Source organism: Triticum aestivum, chromosome 5D (assembly GCF_018294505.1).
Source record: "Triticum aestivum cultivar Chinese Spring chromosome 5D, IWGSC CS RefSeq v2.1, whole genome shotgun sequence".
NCBI lineage: Eukaryota > Viridiplantae > Streptophyta > Magnoliopsida > Poales > Poaceae > Triticum > Triticum aestivum.
This window is the reverse complement of record NC_057808.1, coordinates 336,393,609-336,410,606: the sequence shown is the minus strand read 5'-3', so window position 1 is coordinate 336,410,606 and position 16,998 is coordinate 336,393,609. Positions and strand designations below refer to the sequence as shown.

Sequence of the window (16,998 nt, the reverse complement as noted above, 5' to 3'; positions counted from 1 at the left end):
GAGCATGATGGAACACTACAATGAGAAAGAAGAACAAAACCGGTAACGAGGATAATGGTATAGTGAGCATGTGATGACTCAGGAGGATACTGATGCATCCCAGGTTTTGTGAAGTATCACGAAGCAAAGGGAATATCACATGATAACCAAAGGTTCACTCGAATAGCATTCGTGTGCTCGTAGGAATCGATATGGACATCCATGGTTCCGCTATCGGTCATTGAATGAAGGGGTTTCGTTCATGTCTATGAGTTATCGAACCTATGGGGTCACAAGCTTAAGGCAATCATGATCTACTCAGTGTTAGTATGTAGGACGAGAGTCCTACGTCTCTGACGTATCTATAATATATGAAGTATTCATGCCATGTTTGCAATAATTTTATATGGTTTTGGTGCACTTTTATATGATTTTTGTGGACTAACATATTAATCTAGTGCCGAGTGACAGTTGTTGTTTTCTGCTTGTTTTTTGGTTTTGCAGAAAATCCATACCAAACAAAGTCAAAACGCGACAAAACTTTGTGATGATTTGTTTTGGAACATAAGAGACCCTCGAAGCTTTGTGGGAGGACCAGAAGACCCATGAGGCATTGACAAGGCACCCCATGCACCCTAGGGGGTAGGGAGGGGGATGTTGCCTTGTGGGCCCCTCGTAACTCCTTTTGGCATGAAATCAACTATGGAAATTCTTATAAATAGAGAAACCCCCAGAAATAAACCAAGAACTTTGACTCCACCACCGCAACCCTGTTTTCTGAAGAGGCCCCATCTAGAGGCCTTTTCCGGCACCCAGCCGGAGGGGGAAATCATCACGAGAGGTCATCTTCATCATCCCGGCTGTCTCCATGACGAGTAGGAGTAATTCACCCTCGGGGCTGAGGTATGTACCAATAGCTATGTGTTTGATCTCTCTCCCCCCCTCTCTCTCATGTTCTTAATTTGGCACGATCTTGATGTATCATGAGCTTAATTAATATAGTTGAATCATATGGTGTTCTTCCCTCTTTATCTTGTTGTGATGAATTGAGTCTTCCCCTTTGAGGATTCGTTATTATAGGATTGGATATTGGATTTGAGATCACTTGATGTATGTCTTGCATGCGGATACCCGTGGAGAGAATGGGGTATTCCATTGAGTCGCTTGATGTATGTTTTGGTAATCAACTTGCGGATTCCCGTGGTGACATTAGGGTAATCTAGGGATATAGGTTGATACACGTTTTCGTCCTACTTTATCCGGTAGAAAATTTGGGGTACTCTTTGAGGTTCTTTGTGTTGAATTGAGTATGAATCTGAAATTATTTGGTGTTATTGTAGTACGAACTCTAGGGATGTTTGTGACACTTATAGGGATGGCTCAATAGATTGATCCCAAAGATAACTTTGAGGTGGTTCGCTACCTACAACAAGTTCGTCTTATGTTCTCCGCTATTGAGAAGAACTTTAGAGTGATTCTTTGTCACACATTGAGGGATTTTTATATGATTCAATTATGTTAGAACTATTGAGAGATTGCACTAGTGAAAGAATGAACCCTAGGCCTTGTTTCCAAGCATTGCAATACCGTCTGTGCTCACTTTTGTTACTTGCTACCTTGCTGTTTTTATTATTTTAGATTACAAAAACCTATATCTACTATTCATACTACATTTGTATCACCATCTCTTTGCTAAACTAGTGTACCTATACAATTTACCATTGTATTGGGTGTGTTGGGGATACAAGAGATTTTTTTGGTGAGTAAAGTTACTAGAATGGTCAAATTATTGATCACAGGACAACAGTGAAAATGACGTTGAGTATTGACGACATGTGATACGTCTCCAATGTATCCATAATTTATGAAGTATTCATGCCATGTTTACAACAATTTTATATTGTTTTGGTGCACGTCTATATGATTTCCATGAACTAACCTACTAACATTGTGCCCTGTGCTAGTTGTTGTTTTCTGCATGTTTTTGGTTTTCCAGAAAATCCACCCCAAACGATGTCCAAAGGCAACAAAATTTTATGGTGATTTTTCTGCACAAAAAAGACCAACGGGAACCTCAGGAGAGAGCCAGAAGATTACCAGGGGCCACAAGCCTGGGTGGCGCCCCCACTAGGGTGCGCCACCTAAGCTTGTGGGACCCTCGCGCACCCCCTGACGTGAATCAAACACAGAAAATCCTATAAATACAAAAACCTCTAAAAGTGAACCTAGATGAGTTTTTCCGCCGCCTCAAGACTCTGTCTGTACCGAAGCGATCTCAATGGGAGCCCTGTTCCGGCACCCTGCCGGAGGGGAAGTGATCACCGGAGGCCATCTTCATCATCCCGACAGTCTCCCTGACGAGAAGGAGTAATTCACTCTCGGGGCTGAGGGTATGCACCAGTAGCTATGTGTTTGATCTCTGTCTCTCATGTTCGTGATTTGGCACGATCTTGATGTACCATGAGCTTTGTTAATATAGTTGGATCATATGGTGTTGTTCCCTCTGTATCTTGTTGTGATGAATTGTGTCTTGCTCTTTGAGGTTTGATTACGTTAGATTGAATATTGGATTTGAGATCACTTGATGTATGTCTCCCATGTGGATACCCGTGGTGACAATGGGGTATTTTATTGAGTCACTTGATATATGTTTTGGTAATCAACTTGCGGATTGCCGAGGTGACATTGGGGTAATCTAGACATAGGGGTTGACACATGTTTTCATCCTACTTTCTTCGATAGGAACGTTGGAGTGATTCTTTGTCACACATTGAGGGATTGTTATATGATTCAATTATGTTAGCACTGTTGAGAGATTGCACTAGTGAAAGTATAAACCCCAAACGTTGTTTCCAAGCATTGCAATACCATTTGTGCTCACTTTTATCACTTGCTACCTTGTTGTTTTTATTATTTCAGGTTACAAAAACCTATATTTACTATCCGCATACTACATTTGTATCACCATCTCTTCGCCGAACTAGTGCACCTATACAATTTACCATTGTATTGGGTGTGTTGGGGACACAAGAGATTTCTTGTATTTGAGTGCAGGTTTGTTTGAGAGAGACCATCTTCATCCTACACCTCCCACGGATTAATAAACCTTAGGTCATCCACTTGAGGGAAATTTGCTGCTGTCCTATGAAACTCTGCGCTTGAAGGCCCAATAGAGTCTACAAGAAGAAAAGTTGCATAGTAGACATCAAGCTTACTTCTTGCACCGTTACTAGGGAGGTGAGTTCTTGAAGATATATATTTAGATCTTTCAATTAAATCTTTTAGTTTATTGTTTATTCACTAGTTTGGTTTTATAAAAGAAAATTATAAAAAATATGGAAATGAACTTGTGTCAAGTTGATTATCTTTATAATGTCTTTCTTGAAATGATTGACTAGAAAATTGTGCCAAAGTGTTAGAAGAAGAATTCAATAAAATGTTTGGCATAAAATCTTTGAATGACAAGCATGATTGCAATGATATTAGTATGAATTATTTGATATCCATGATGCTAATGATATGCAAAGCCATAAGCTCGGGGATGCTATGTTTGATGAAGATGATCTTTTTAGTCCCCCTACTTTTGATGAGCAAATCTATTATGATGATTTCATGCCTCCTATTTATGATGATTACAATGATGAAAGTGGGTTTGGAAAAGTTTCAACTCTAGTAAATAATGATACCACTATTTTGGAGGGTGTTGAATCTTATTGTAGTAATTATGAAAGTGGATTTCGAGAGGTCGTGATTTTATTTAATGATGATTCCACTATTTTGGACGTGGTTTCAATTGATTATGACAACAAAGTTGATATCTATGATGATTATTGTGATGACACGTATGATATAAATAATAATGATAACCATGAAACGTGGTCATCATGATTTTAATTTTCAATTGGATTATGCCAATCAAGTATCACACGATAGTTATTTTGTTGAGTTTGCTCCCACTATTATGAATGAGAAGAAATTTGCTTATGTGGAGAGTAATAAAAAATTATGCTTGTGGATCATGAAAAGAATGCTTTATGTGATAGTTATATTGTTGAATTCATTCATGATGGTACTGAAAATTATATTGAAAGAGGAACTTATTCTTTTACGCATCTCAATAATATGAAGTTTCCTCTCTCTATGTTGAAAGTTTTGAAGTCATGCTTGTTTTGCCTTCTATACTAGTTGATTCTTGCTCCCATAAATTGTTTGCTCATAAAATCTCTATGCATAGGAAGTGTGTTAGGCTTAAATGTGCTTTCCACAAGATTCATGATGCTCTCTTACATGTTGCAATTACTATTCTTATGTGAGCATCATTAAAGTCATCATGCCTAGCTAAATAGGCATTAAAGAAAAGCGCTTGTTGGGAGACAACCCAATACTTATACCTAATGTTTCTATGTGTTCACATGATTAAGCTATTGTAGTAATCATGGTTTATAGATGTTGTTTCAATAATGTGCCAAGTAAATTCTTTGGGATGATTTGATTGATAGTTGAATTGATTCTATGCAAAAACACAAACTTTTGCTCTCAGTCCAGGAATTACTATAATTTGCTGGAACATGCTTTTGATCTGAAATTTTTACAAATCGTCGGCGGAAGGCTTGAAGTCCAAGAGCCTCAAGAGGTTCCTCGGGGATGTCGAATTCGTCATGTACAAGGATTCTATCTTCCCCGGACTCGGGATAGTAGTCATCGTCCTCGCGGTCGTTGTCATCCCTGTTGAATATGGCGTCGTTGACATTCCTATCATCAGCATTATCGCCAGCGTTCTGGTCAGAGTAGTGCCATTGCCGGTGGAGTCGCCATTCTCTGTGGCACTGTTACTAGTGTCGCCGTTGCTTGTGTTTTTGCTACTTCTTCCTCTGCATCGGCATTTGGGGGGTTCTTTGCCTCCTTGATCGTCCTTGGGGGTATCTACCACGTAGACATCATAGGTGGAGATGGCCGCCCACTTGCCGGCATCGAAGGTGGCTAAGGGCGATGCGGTGTATGATGTGTCGTCGACATCTCCATCCATGTCGACTGCCTCCTTAGAGGCATACTCCAATACGTTGGTTAAATCCTTGGTTGTAGCAACTAAGTGGGTGGAGGGTGGGATGCAAATTTCGGCTCCAATCCGATCGTAGATCAAGGTTTTTGATCATCTGAGACTCCAAGGCTCTGAATCCGATCTAACATCTCGTTCAGGAGCGTGCGGTCGGCCTCGCCCATATCTTGACAGTAGGCAGAGCTCACGTAGAGTTTGCCCGAGGTACCACCTGACGTGGCCTCGGAACGTTCACTGGTCGGGTCCGACGCCTGATCCGTCAGCATAGTGTTCGGATCCGAGCTCAAAGCCAGAACTGTGATGCGAATTGTTCCGTGGTCCTGCTCTGGGATCGAATTTGGTGCTAAGACGGCGGTGTTGGTAAGGTCTTTGGGCTAGTATGACACCCAACCCGAAAAGGCAAGTTCGCCATGCATGGGAGTCCGCGACATACTTGAGATTCCCAAACCTGATGGTTTGGCCTGGGGAGAGGTTCTCGACCTGGCCGAGATGACTGGTCGAGTTGGCATGAAGCATGATGTTGCCGAAGGCAAAGAGCTGACCGGGGATAAAGGTCTTCCCAAAGCCAATGTCGTCGTTGATCCGAAGATGAGTCATCGAGCCTTTCCTACCAGACAGCGGGACCTGCATGGGCCACCAATGTCGGTGTAAAACCCGGCGGATCTCGGGTAGGGGGTCCCGAGCTGGTGGTCTTGGCTATATGGTAACATGAAGTAGAGAAAGAAACAACGTTACCAAGTCAGGGCCCTCTCGAAGAGATAAAACCCTACTTCATGCTCTCCTTGTATTGATTGTGGTGGGGTACAGAGTACAAGATGATCTACCTCGAGATCATATTAATGAGTTCTAACTTGCCTCTGCAGACTAAACCCTCGGCTTACATAAGCACCAAGGATATCTAGGGTTGCAAGTATGTCAGGTACATCTAGGGATAACCATGCCAACCATTTAAATATATCTTGGAGTATGCACCAAGTATTCGAACGATTCCATCTTGAACACACCGGGGACCATGGTTACATGGCCCATTCTTTAGTTGTTGGTGGGTCCTAGGCCCGGCCCATGAACGGCAGGCCGACGTGGTGAGCACCCACTAATTCAGGACACTGTCACATGATCAAGTCGACATGCACTGCCGCGGGCTCCGACGTGGTGTCGTCGGCGAACCCCATCTCTGTTGTGGGGTCATCATCGGAGGCCTCGAGGGAGCTGGCCAGCATGTCGGCCTCGATCCACCTGGCACAGCGGCTCTACCATGCGGCCACAAGGGCGGCGACCTCGTGCTTCATATCCGTTGATAGGCTCTCCTACAGAGCGTTCCCGCTCGCGGTCATGGTGGATGTGGTGCAAGTGAGGAGGATGTGGAGCGGATATGTTGTGGTGTGGAGTTTAGTCGGGTGTGGCCACCCTTAAATAGCGGATTCTAGCGAGGCCAAGTGTTTGGATGTGGCAATGCATGGTGCCGGAGTTGGTTCCTCGGCCACCGGGCCTACTTAATGGCATCATACAGATGGACACAGGCATTGACCGGGTGTGGTACATATCCGTCCCGTCCAGTAAACGTCCCTCCAGTATTGTATAGGCATGGACACCAGGAACGCAACGCGGCGGCGCACTCGGCCGGCGCGCCGCTTCAATGTCGATGCCAGTGAAAAATCGCATCTGCTCTGGGTCGGCTTCAATGCGGAGCGGACGCTCTATGGTGGCATGAATGCAGGCAGCTGGCGCCGGGAAGGAACGCACGCGGGCGAGGGAGAAGAGGTTTTGATGGGTCAGGGTAGTCAGGAGCGGGCGTGACAGTGGTCCGAATGCGTGCACCCTTCCCCCTCACTTTGTCTCTAATTTATGGGGGGAAAAACGCGTCCGAACTGACGTGTAAACCGATACAGAATAATATTGAATGGCAATTCGGAGGTTTTGAGGATTAGCATTGAAGATGCCCTTATTGCACACGTTTTGTGGATAGTCAGGCCAGCCGTGTGCCACAAGGGTGTTAATAGGTTTACCGTGATGTCGTAAGTAATACGTTCATTATCCGATACTAGAATGCGCCTACGAATTGCCCACTTTCTAGAAGCCATCTCTCTAATATAGCGACACAAAATTGTAGCTATGGGTTAGAGCTAAGATTAACGAGATATAATCTTGTGCCACCATGCTACGTGTGGTGTGCTCAGCCTTCTAGTCATATTAGATGATGCCCTGCACGTTGCTGCGAAAACCGCATATATATCTATATTTATGCATAATATTACAGAACAGTGCATTTTTCTGATTTCTTGTCCATTCATCTATCATAAGTTGTTCATAAAATTGAAATAAATTAACCATCATACCACCTGTAAGTGAGAAAAAAAACTCTTTGTTAATTGTTTCTCTGATTTTCTCACCAGTCAGTGAAACTACCCCTAAAATTAAAGTAAATTACCCCCACCACACGTAAGTGAAAAAAGAACTCTTTATTAATTGTTTCTCTGAATTTTTCATCTGTCATCCAAACTGCCCTCTAAAGTTGAAGTAAATTACCAACCTCGTCACCCGTAAAAGTGAAAAAGAATGAGTGTGTCTCCGAATTATTCGTACGTCATAGGGCCCTCAGTTTTCATCCATCATGAGACTGGATTTTTCTTTTCCTTCTCATATACGCATCGAGGATGTACTCAAAAAACAAAATACACGCATTAAGGATCAAGTCCAACATCGATCCATTGTGAGCATGTTAGAATGCACGTGTCTTACGTCTGCGTGCACACAGGTTCGTGCACAAATATTCAAATGCATGTATATAAATGTAATGTGAATAATGGAAAGTTGATTTGAAGACCGTGATATTATTATCCCGTTGCGATGCACGGGCCTTTTTGCTAGTTAAAACAAATGTATTAATACATGCTTGAAAAAAAACTAAAATTAATTGAAAAAGAAACAAATGTAAGATAGTTCTCAGTTTACTTTTTTTAAATAATAAAAGTAATGAAGTATGTGACAATAATGATGTATAAGAACCCACAAATGTGTAAAAAAAACTTTTTGTTGAGCTTAATATGACATCATCTTTAAAAAAAATATGAAGCATGAGTTATATATTTGTAGTTATCCTAATTCAGTAAGATTAGGACTGAATAGCATGCAATACAAAGAGTGCACTGTTTAAAATGCTATACTGTATACTATCACTTATCTAAAATAAAAGCTCTGAATAAACAGGCATGGATACATATTTTCATCAATTGATATTTAAGAATAATCAATTAATGGGGAACAGAAGGATGATGTAGCCATTACAGAAAGACTACTGACAACAACATGACAACTCTCCTGGATCATTGTAGCCATTAAAAATCTGTCGAGAGGCGGTGGTATGCTAATAATTACACCGTTCTCTAGAAGCCTGGTAGCCGCCAGTTCAATTGGGGCTTATGTGTGGCTGTCAAAATAAACTTCCCCTTACCCAGCTTATTGTGTCTAATAGGTTTCTAGAATAAAATTTTAGATTGGGCTGCCAGAATAAGTTGCATAGGACCTATAAGCCCCAAAAGAACCGTCCCTGAAGTCTGATTGTTTTCAGCTTGTCTCCATAGCGCTTATGTTCAGGTTGAGTAAATATAAGTCATGGAGAGCGAGTACTCTTTAGTGCCTATGAAGGTATATTGTATCGATTTAGCTGGTCGTCGGTCGCTTGAATTTGAAATTTGGGTTAGTCGATACTTTTGGGAAGGAAGCAGCAGCCACGCGGAGCACCTAGGTCGCCGACGGCGATGCTGGGGCGAGTGAAGCGAGGCCTAAGGACTGTGGGCAGCATAAGGACGCCTGTGGGCAGCAGTGAGGGAAGGGCGGCGAGGCGAGGCTGGCGCGGGAGCAAATTTGAGAGGAAGAATGAGAAGGCATAATGTTGAGGAAGGCCATCTGGCCGTTGGTTTTGCATCCTACGGCCGAAAATGAATCAACCTACGCAAAATAAGTTTTCATTTGGTTGACCTCTGGACTATCCGATATTATATAGTGAAATAAATATGCTATGAATTACGTAGATGTGGAAGCAAATATATATGTTCAGTTGTTTTATTGAAAACGTAGTAAGCAAATAAAGAAGTGTCAAAATGGTTTAAACCAAACTGATACCACCACTATAGGAAAAATAAATGCAGCCGAGTATGAAGTATACTCGGCGAAGAGCATTTTAATCTCTGCAAAGTGTAAGGCGAGTGTTGCACTCGGCTTAATGTGTAAGGCCACCCTTTTGTCCCGGTTCCAGCCACGAACCGGGACCAATGGATGTGGGTCAGGAGCGAGGCCCATTGGTCCCGGTTCGTGTCTGGAACCGGGACCAAAGGGTCCAGATGAACCGGGACCAATACCCCACGAGGCCCGGCCAGCCCCCTGGGCTCATAAACCGGGACGTATGCCCCATGGGTCCCGGTTCGTGAATGAACCGGGACTAATGGGTTGGCCAGGCCTGGACCAAAGCCCTGTTTTCTACTAGTGGTTTATCAGCTTGGGCAATGTAAGGCAAGTGTCCTTCACGGGTACTCGGCTTATGTGTAAGCCGAGTATAAACCAATGACTCTCAGCGAAAAAGCGGGATTAGGGTCGCCGCCACCTAACGGTAGTGCCATGTGGCGTCTCTATAAGCCGAGTATATGGCTAAGCCATGTGTTCAGCTGGCCTCGCGACACCTTCAGACTTTGGAACCAACGGAGCACATACCGCGGTATCGGAAAACAGTTGTGTCTATTCTTTTCAACTAGTTGAATGAAATGTTGTGTGATTGATTCAGAGAACAGCGGGAGGTGCAAGTCTGGCCCTAGAGGTCCTCTCAAGAGAAGGATACCATTATATTATGCAGGTTAGGGTAGGATTTTTGGTAACCATCTTGGGGTAAGAGCCATGTTACATATTCTCGTGGACAAATCCAACAAATTATTATCTACACATGTATCAAGTGTTTCTTTATAGTGTGCACCCTTTTAAGTTCAACTTCTGTATGTAATCCATCAGAAGGGCAGCAGGCAAAGTATTCGGTGCCATTGGTTGTTTGAACTTGACATCTGGGATGCACGTTCTGCAAATGAAGGCCGAAACATAACAAACATAAGTAAGCCGAGTGTCCTTTCATCAAATCGCGTTAAGATTCGAAATAAATAGTCATTTTGCATGTGATCCTAATATGGGTACGCTAAGGGGTGTGAAGAGTATAGGACAATACCTTACAAATTCGAAGTGGCAAAATATTGATAATTAATTAGAGAGAAATCACGAAACTAGTGGATCAAAAGGGCGATGAAAACTAGAGTATACAGAATGGGTGAGAATTGGGGAAAGAAATAAAATGCAATAACTAAATATAAATGCAAATGTGTAGGATTAAAAATCATTGTTTGCACTAAAAATAGGTTTGAAAAAATAGTGCATGTGTAAGCCGAGTGCCGTTTATCGGGTACTCGGCTTATATATAGCACTGTCACAGAGACGTCTGTAGACGCCATGATGGTCACGTGGCAGGAACCTTTGCCGAGCACTGGCTGTAAGCCGAGAGTCTTTCCTCCTGTATGCCGAGTATCGGTCGTACACAGAATTTTTTGTGCACACACTCGGCTTACTCGTATGGAAGCCGAGTACCTATTTTTTGCTGTGTATTCTCCGGTCACTACTCGGCTTAGGTTGATTTAAGCCGAGAACCCGTGTTTTGACACTCGGCTTACACGTTAATACTCGGCAGCGTGTGATTTTCCTGTAGTGCACAATACAATACATCATTTGATTATTATTTGTATTTATCCACAACCACAAGAGGTGGAGGTTATGGATGTGTGCACCGCATGATGCCGAGGCCGGGGTAAACCTCCTTTTCGAAAAAACAAGAGATGGATGTTTCGATGTGAACATCTACATACAGAAGAATTGGCTTTGCAAAAAAAGCATAGGGAAGAATTTGTTGGGATTCTGTGTCCAAGAAATAATTTATTGGGATTTTATTCCTTCTGCTTTTTCCTTTTCCACAAGCTTTTCTCTTCTGCATCGCCAGCACAACCACCTGTTGCAACCTCCCCATCACTTCAAATTATTACAGTTATTCAGTTGGTATCACTATCCCAATAACGACAGAGGAAGGTAATAAGTCACGTGTTTTATGCACGGTACAGAACAAGGAGCAGCAGCGACAGGGGGATCCTATCCTATTGGAAGGCCAACTGGACCACACACCTACAGAGAACCACCCACAGATTTGCTTTACAAGAATTATTGATGAGGCTTAGCTATCTGTTGGCTATGATGCTACGCCTGCAGCTGCTTCGCTGCATGGCTAGTACTGCATGTGTCCATGTCTCTATATGCTCATCCTTGTAACTTGGGCAGTAACTTTGTAACATACCGTATGCGGCCATTCTGGAGCAGTGCATCTCACCATAGTATGTCTTTGCCTTGCTTACGAGTAGTAGTTGATATAGTAAATTATGACCCGGTAAAAAAAAGCCAGCAAAAGGAAAGGGAGAAGAAGCTCTATGCGAGGTTTCATACTTTCATTCTAGACATAAAATGAGTAAGAAATCACAAGAACCCAGTAATAAGGCGAATAGACCATAAGTTTGCAGTGACAAGAACCTCGACACAGTAATATCAGAGCTTGAGAGACAGATCGATCTCCTCGGTGATGAGGTCCCGGCGGGCTGCCTCCGGCGGAGACGCCCTCCTGTGCGAGGAGCTCCCGGCGGCATTGCTGGTCGGGTCCTTCCCTCTCCTGCTGGCCTCCTCGCCGGCGCCGACCTGGCCCACGTGGCCGTGGCGGCGCGCGGCAGCCAGCTCCCGCGTGCGTTTGGCGACGCTGCGCTCGAACTTGTGGGCGTTCTGGTGGCCGCCCAGCGCTTGGGAGGAGTAGAACTTCTTGTTGCAGTAGGTGCAGGTGAAGTAGCCCAGCGGCTCCGGCGACGACGCCCGATGCAGGGAGAGGTTGAGGTCGATGTCGCCCTCTCCCTCGCCGCCGTTGGACTCCATATGGCGAACGGCCGGCCGGCGGAAAAGGTGCAAAGGTGGTGCGAACGGGGGTCTCAACAGGTGCAAACTAGCTAGCTAGCTTGTGTATTCTAGTTGTCTAGGAGAATGGATGCGTACGGCGGTGCCCCCAATTTCCCACCCAAATGATTTAAGCGGTACAGCACAACCCTAGAAGGGAGTAGAGAGGAGGAGAGGAAGTAGGTGTACGAGGGTAGTATTGTACGCTTGTTCTAAGGAACACACGTACTGTGCAGGATCTATCAGGGTGAGAAAGAGGAAAACGATGAAAAGGACAAGAAATTTCATGTACCAATGGATCAGCCAGTAGACGAATAGGATTGCTCGCCAGCAGATTGGGGTACTGCTATCCGCTGGATCTTGGACCGAAAGCTGTGGACCTACGACAAAGAAAGAATTGTTCACCCACTGGTCTGACCGTCACCGTATGCCCCGGAGCTTGCTCAAGTATCCCCAATATTTTCACGTGAGAATTGTACAGCCACTCATCAATTAAATAGTTAGAAATATTGCAAAAAATGGTTAAAGGAAAAGAAAATAGGAGCTGTTTTACAGTGATTGGCAAATTACAATTTGTAATTTCATGTAACTCCAGCTCTGATTTTTCCTAACCATTAAATCTGATAAATTTATTGAAATGTTTATTTTTGTGTAGAAAGGGTACAGTAGTAAATTAGCATGCCAATCCCCTCGCACGTCCTTGATCGTTCTCTTCTCATCTGCCTCGTCAGTGCCTCGCACAACCGCCGCCGCCGTCCCTCCTGTCGCTCGTGCCGCCGCCGCTGCCGACCCTCGCGCAGCCGCCACCGCCTGCTCTCCTCTGCTGCCCCACCGCCCCAGCATCGCCTCGACCGTCGAGCAGGTCGTCCCCACAGCAGCGCCTCCTCTCTGGATCAACTGCTGACGGCCATCAACGCCGGCTGCCCAGTCCATAGGCAGGTAAGTAGCCGCCAACGGAGTATGCCATATTTTCTCATACCTTGGAGTGGAAGCATTGGTTAGGCACAATTCGATAGATTTCCCTGATGTTCCTACTTAGTATTTTGAATCACTCTATCAGTCCCTTTGCTTATCCATATGCTATCTAGTTCATGCAACCTTTTGATATCAGTTTTAGTTTGCCAGTTTAATCTGCTACAAATATTTGTGTTTAATTTCGGGAGAACCATGTCTATCTTAATTAGCTTCGTTAGGGGTAATGTTGATATGCATCTTATCTGGGATTTTGGACATGCTACAATTATGTTTTTAATCATTTTTCTGGGATGACTTTTGCTTTGATCATAGGGTAGTAATCTGGATTAATGATGTGTGCATCCTCATTTGTTAGTATTTTCTTTTCAAATGTTCACTATATCTGGTATGGTTGTGAATTGTGATAATCGATCCTACATATGCTGGTTGGTTGGGAGATGCATGAGGCACATTATGATGCCCCTTTTCCACCATATCTTTCAGTAATATTTCCAGTCATATTGTTTTTGTATGTAATCTTCTCCTCACGTACACTTATCTTAGCTGCATCTTGTTCGTGTACGATCCAATCAAATTGAACATGACAAAATTGGGTTTTCAAATGTTGGAGCTCGTAGCCTTCCTGCAGGGTCCCGCACGGTAGATTGCGGCAATTACTGTGGCTGCACGGGTGAGCCCGTAGCCGTCATGCACTTTGGCGGTGGTGAAGATGAGGCAGGCGCACACCGCGACACAAGCAGCGATGCGGACGCAGACCCGCAAGATTGGATGCATGTACTGGTTTCACCTTTCTCTCTTCTGTTTTCGCCTTTCTCTCTTGCGATCTGCCCATCTACGTCGTGACAAAATTGAGTTTAGATATAGTGCACTAATGGTACACGTTCTGAAGGTTGCTCAATGTATCTAATATGATGGCGTGTACTTGAGTTACAATGTGAACACTGGGTACTAAGCTACTGTTTAGGAATCCAATACGTATGCTAATTACAACTGTTTTGGAAGGGAAGTTAAGAGAATTTAGAAATCATTTGTTCATAGTCTTGAAGTAGCTGCTCAAATCTCCCTTTCTTGACTGACAGAATCAGATCAACTCTCAATTTATTTCCATGACAAATCTCTGCATTCTTGATTGACGCAGATATATTGTATCATTGATGATCGCCACATGAATATGATTTCACCACAAAGAATTGAGATAGCAAAAGGCGGAACTACCGTGGAGCAATGAAGAAACCAATATTACTTTGCAAGCAGATGGAGCTTTTGGAGTAATTATATTTCTTTGTTGTGTAGGACATGATGGCAGGAAACTGTTAGCTACGTACAGTTTGTTATAGACCGCGATTGCTTAGTTTAATTAATTTCTCCCATGTCTGTTTTAGCATCAAATTACAAATTGAGTAATAACAGAAGGGCTATGAAGATCTGTAATAGTGATAATATCAGGTCAAATGCTTATTTTAGGTAGTAAAGGTCTGAAGCCACTAAATTTGAGATTCAATGCCCTTTCATTATTATTGTTACGATTTATCCGTGATTGTGAATGAATAGAATTTTGCATGATTTATATAAGATTAAAGGTTGATGCATCTCTTATGTGTGCAGATATATTGTATGACTCAAGGTCGCCTACGATGACTGTAAAAGTGTCCCCGACTGATTGATTTTGGGAACCATGTGCTGAATCTTTTGGTGATGTCTGATTGCATCATTCATGCTTTAAACCTGCTGGTGGTTGGTGACTTGTAAAATATACTATTGCTTTAGTCGGGATAAACTTGATGTTAAATGCATTTTGTGGAGAAGAAAAATCCTGTAGTTAAATGCATTTTGCGGTAGTGATGTGTCCGCATGACACAGTGTTAGAGCATCTACTGCCGCGACCTAGAAATCCGGGCCCTCAAACGCCCATGGACGCGCCTGGGCACTCCTCAAATCATGTCGTCTACATCCATGTATCTCATATCCGGTCCCTCGTATCTATACTAGCATGCAATGTACATAAAAAGAACATAGATCATCACACAAACATAGAATCAGACAGAGGAATGCACATTTCGGTCACCAAAAGATCACCGATGGATGTCCAAAAGATCGCCACAGTTCACATAATTCACATAAACGACGGACAAATTTAAACTAGATTACTAAAAACTTGAAATTGAAGACGGAGGCAGCGGAGATTCACCACTTCCTCGCCGGCCCTTTGCCCTTCCGGTCGCCTACGCAGCTGTAGGCATCGGCGGCTGGTAGCGGATCGTCCTAGTCGTCCGACGAGGAGCTGTGGCCGCCGTCGTCATCGAAGGTGTCGGAGAGGATGACGAGCCCTTTTAGCCGCCGGACCTCCCTGTCCTGCTGCCGCTTGAGCTTCGCGATACGAGCCACCTCCGTCGCTGCCTCCGCCGCCTCGCGCTCAGACTGCTCAATGGCAATCTGGAGTGCCTTGGCGTTCTTCCACCGGAGCCGCCGCCCGTCCGTCTCCACGGTCGTAAGCGACCGGCGGTAGACCCATTCGAGGAGCCGCGCGTCCTCGTCGGGCTTCGCCTCCATCCCGTGGCGGTGGCGCACGGACTGCTCTGCCTCCTTCCTCCTCCTTTGCTGCTACCGCTCGCGACAGGGTGCCACACGCCCCTGATTCCGGCATGCGCGTCCGGGCCGGCGGGGCAGGCACAAGCACCCATCGCTACCCACGTGGGGGAGAAGCAGCGGCGGGGGCAGGGGCGGTGTAGGGGAGGCGCAGATTCCGTTAGCCACCGGCCGAAGCTGCGCACGGGCCGGGAGGGGCCATCGTCGGCGTCCAAGCTGCGCCGACGGGAAGCTGCGTCTGCTACGAGGCTACAGATCCAGTGCTACCCTCGGTCTCCACCTTGGACCGCTCCAAGGCGATGCGGAGGGCAAGCTCATAGTCCGGATCCAGGTCGGAGTCGGAGCGGCTGGCGGAACTCGACATTGTGCCTGATTCGATCGAAAACGGTGCGGGGAGAGGAGAGGATGGAGCGAGAGAGGAGAGTGAGTGAGCCAGGGTGTCGGAGCGATGAGCCGGATGGGTTTTTTTGTGGGACAGCCCTGGGGGCGGTGGTGGGCCGGGCTTGTCAGGCAGACGCGCCCGGACATGCCCTGGCCACCCCATATCCGCCCCATATTTGGGCTGGATATGAGGGGTGTCAGTCAGCCCGGGCATTTGACGCGTCCGTCTGGGTCAAAAAAATCGTGACCGGTCAGTACCCAGGCGGATAGTCCGCGTGTTTGAGGCTAATTTGGGGCGCCCAGCTGTAGATGCTCTTATAACCCTCACAATACAAGTGCTTCGCTGGTCCATATGAAATGCTTAGGACACACATTGAATTAGATGAGAGAAAATTATTCAGTACTATGCATGCTTCCGGTGCATGCTTTCTTCAGTTTTGGAATAGAAACCAAAGAATATGGAGGAAGCACAAAAAGATGATCAACGAGATGGCGTGATTTATGGGGGTAGTTGTCATGAAAGAAACTGCATGCAAACTGCCTACAAGGCCCCGTTGTATTATCCCATCATACGCATTCAACTAGCCAACAGAAGGAGCTAATCCCGCGCGGCCTTAAACATCAGATCCAACGTCAATTAATCTTGCTTTCTATCCCTCGACATAGCTGATGCCTAGTACCCTGATACAGATTTACTCTTTCAAAAGTTAAGTGGTTCCACCTAAATTTTGTAACGGTCCCATCATTACATGTAATTTCTCGTAATTGAAATTACGTAACTCCTATTTTTTCACCGTCAGATTAGGGTGGATGGACCGTCCTAAAATCGCCAATCATCATAACAGTTGTAAATATGTTTACTTATGAATTATAAAACTTTGAGTGCTTTGTTTCTGATTCTCGTGGTTACTCGTCTAACCATTGAGAGATGAGGCTCACTTTGTTTTTATTTCTTTTTTCTTGGATGCTGGATACACTTGTAAGAGTGAGACAGTAGTCTTGATAATAGG

The 16,998-nt window shown here is 44.7% G+C and overlaps 1 protein-coding gene and 1 long non-coding RNA gene across 2 annotated transcripts; one reads left to right on the top strand and one right to left on the bottom strand.

Moving 5' to 3' along the window:
• Positions 1-11,524: 11,524 nt before the first annotated feature.
• LOC123124828 (zinc finger protein 2) lies at positions 11,525-12,191 on the bottom strand. Its single transcript, XM_044545382.1, has one exon. The coding sequence runs from the start codon at positions 12,026-12,028 to the stop codon at positions 11,654-11,656; it is 375 nt and encodes a 124-aa protein (XP_044401317.1). The 5' UTR covers positions 12,029-12,191; the 3' UTR covers positions 11,525-11,653.
• Positions 12,192-12,754: 563 nt separating this feature from the next.
• LOC123124827 (uncharacterized) lies at positions 12,755-14,736 on the top strand. Its single transcript, XR_006461233.1, has 3 exons — positions 12,755-12,985; positions 13,639-13,795; positions 14,160-14,736. It is a non-coding gene; the product is annotated as an uncharacterized lncRNA (long non-coding RNA).
• The last annotated feature ends 2,262 nt before the right edge of the window (positions 14,737-16,998 follow it).

Coding starts and splice junctions, on each gene's coding strand:
- LOC123124828 (XM_044545382.1), bottom strand. CDS start 12,028: ATGGAGTCCAACGGCGGCGAGGGAGAGGGCGACATCGACCTCAACCTC.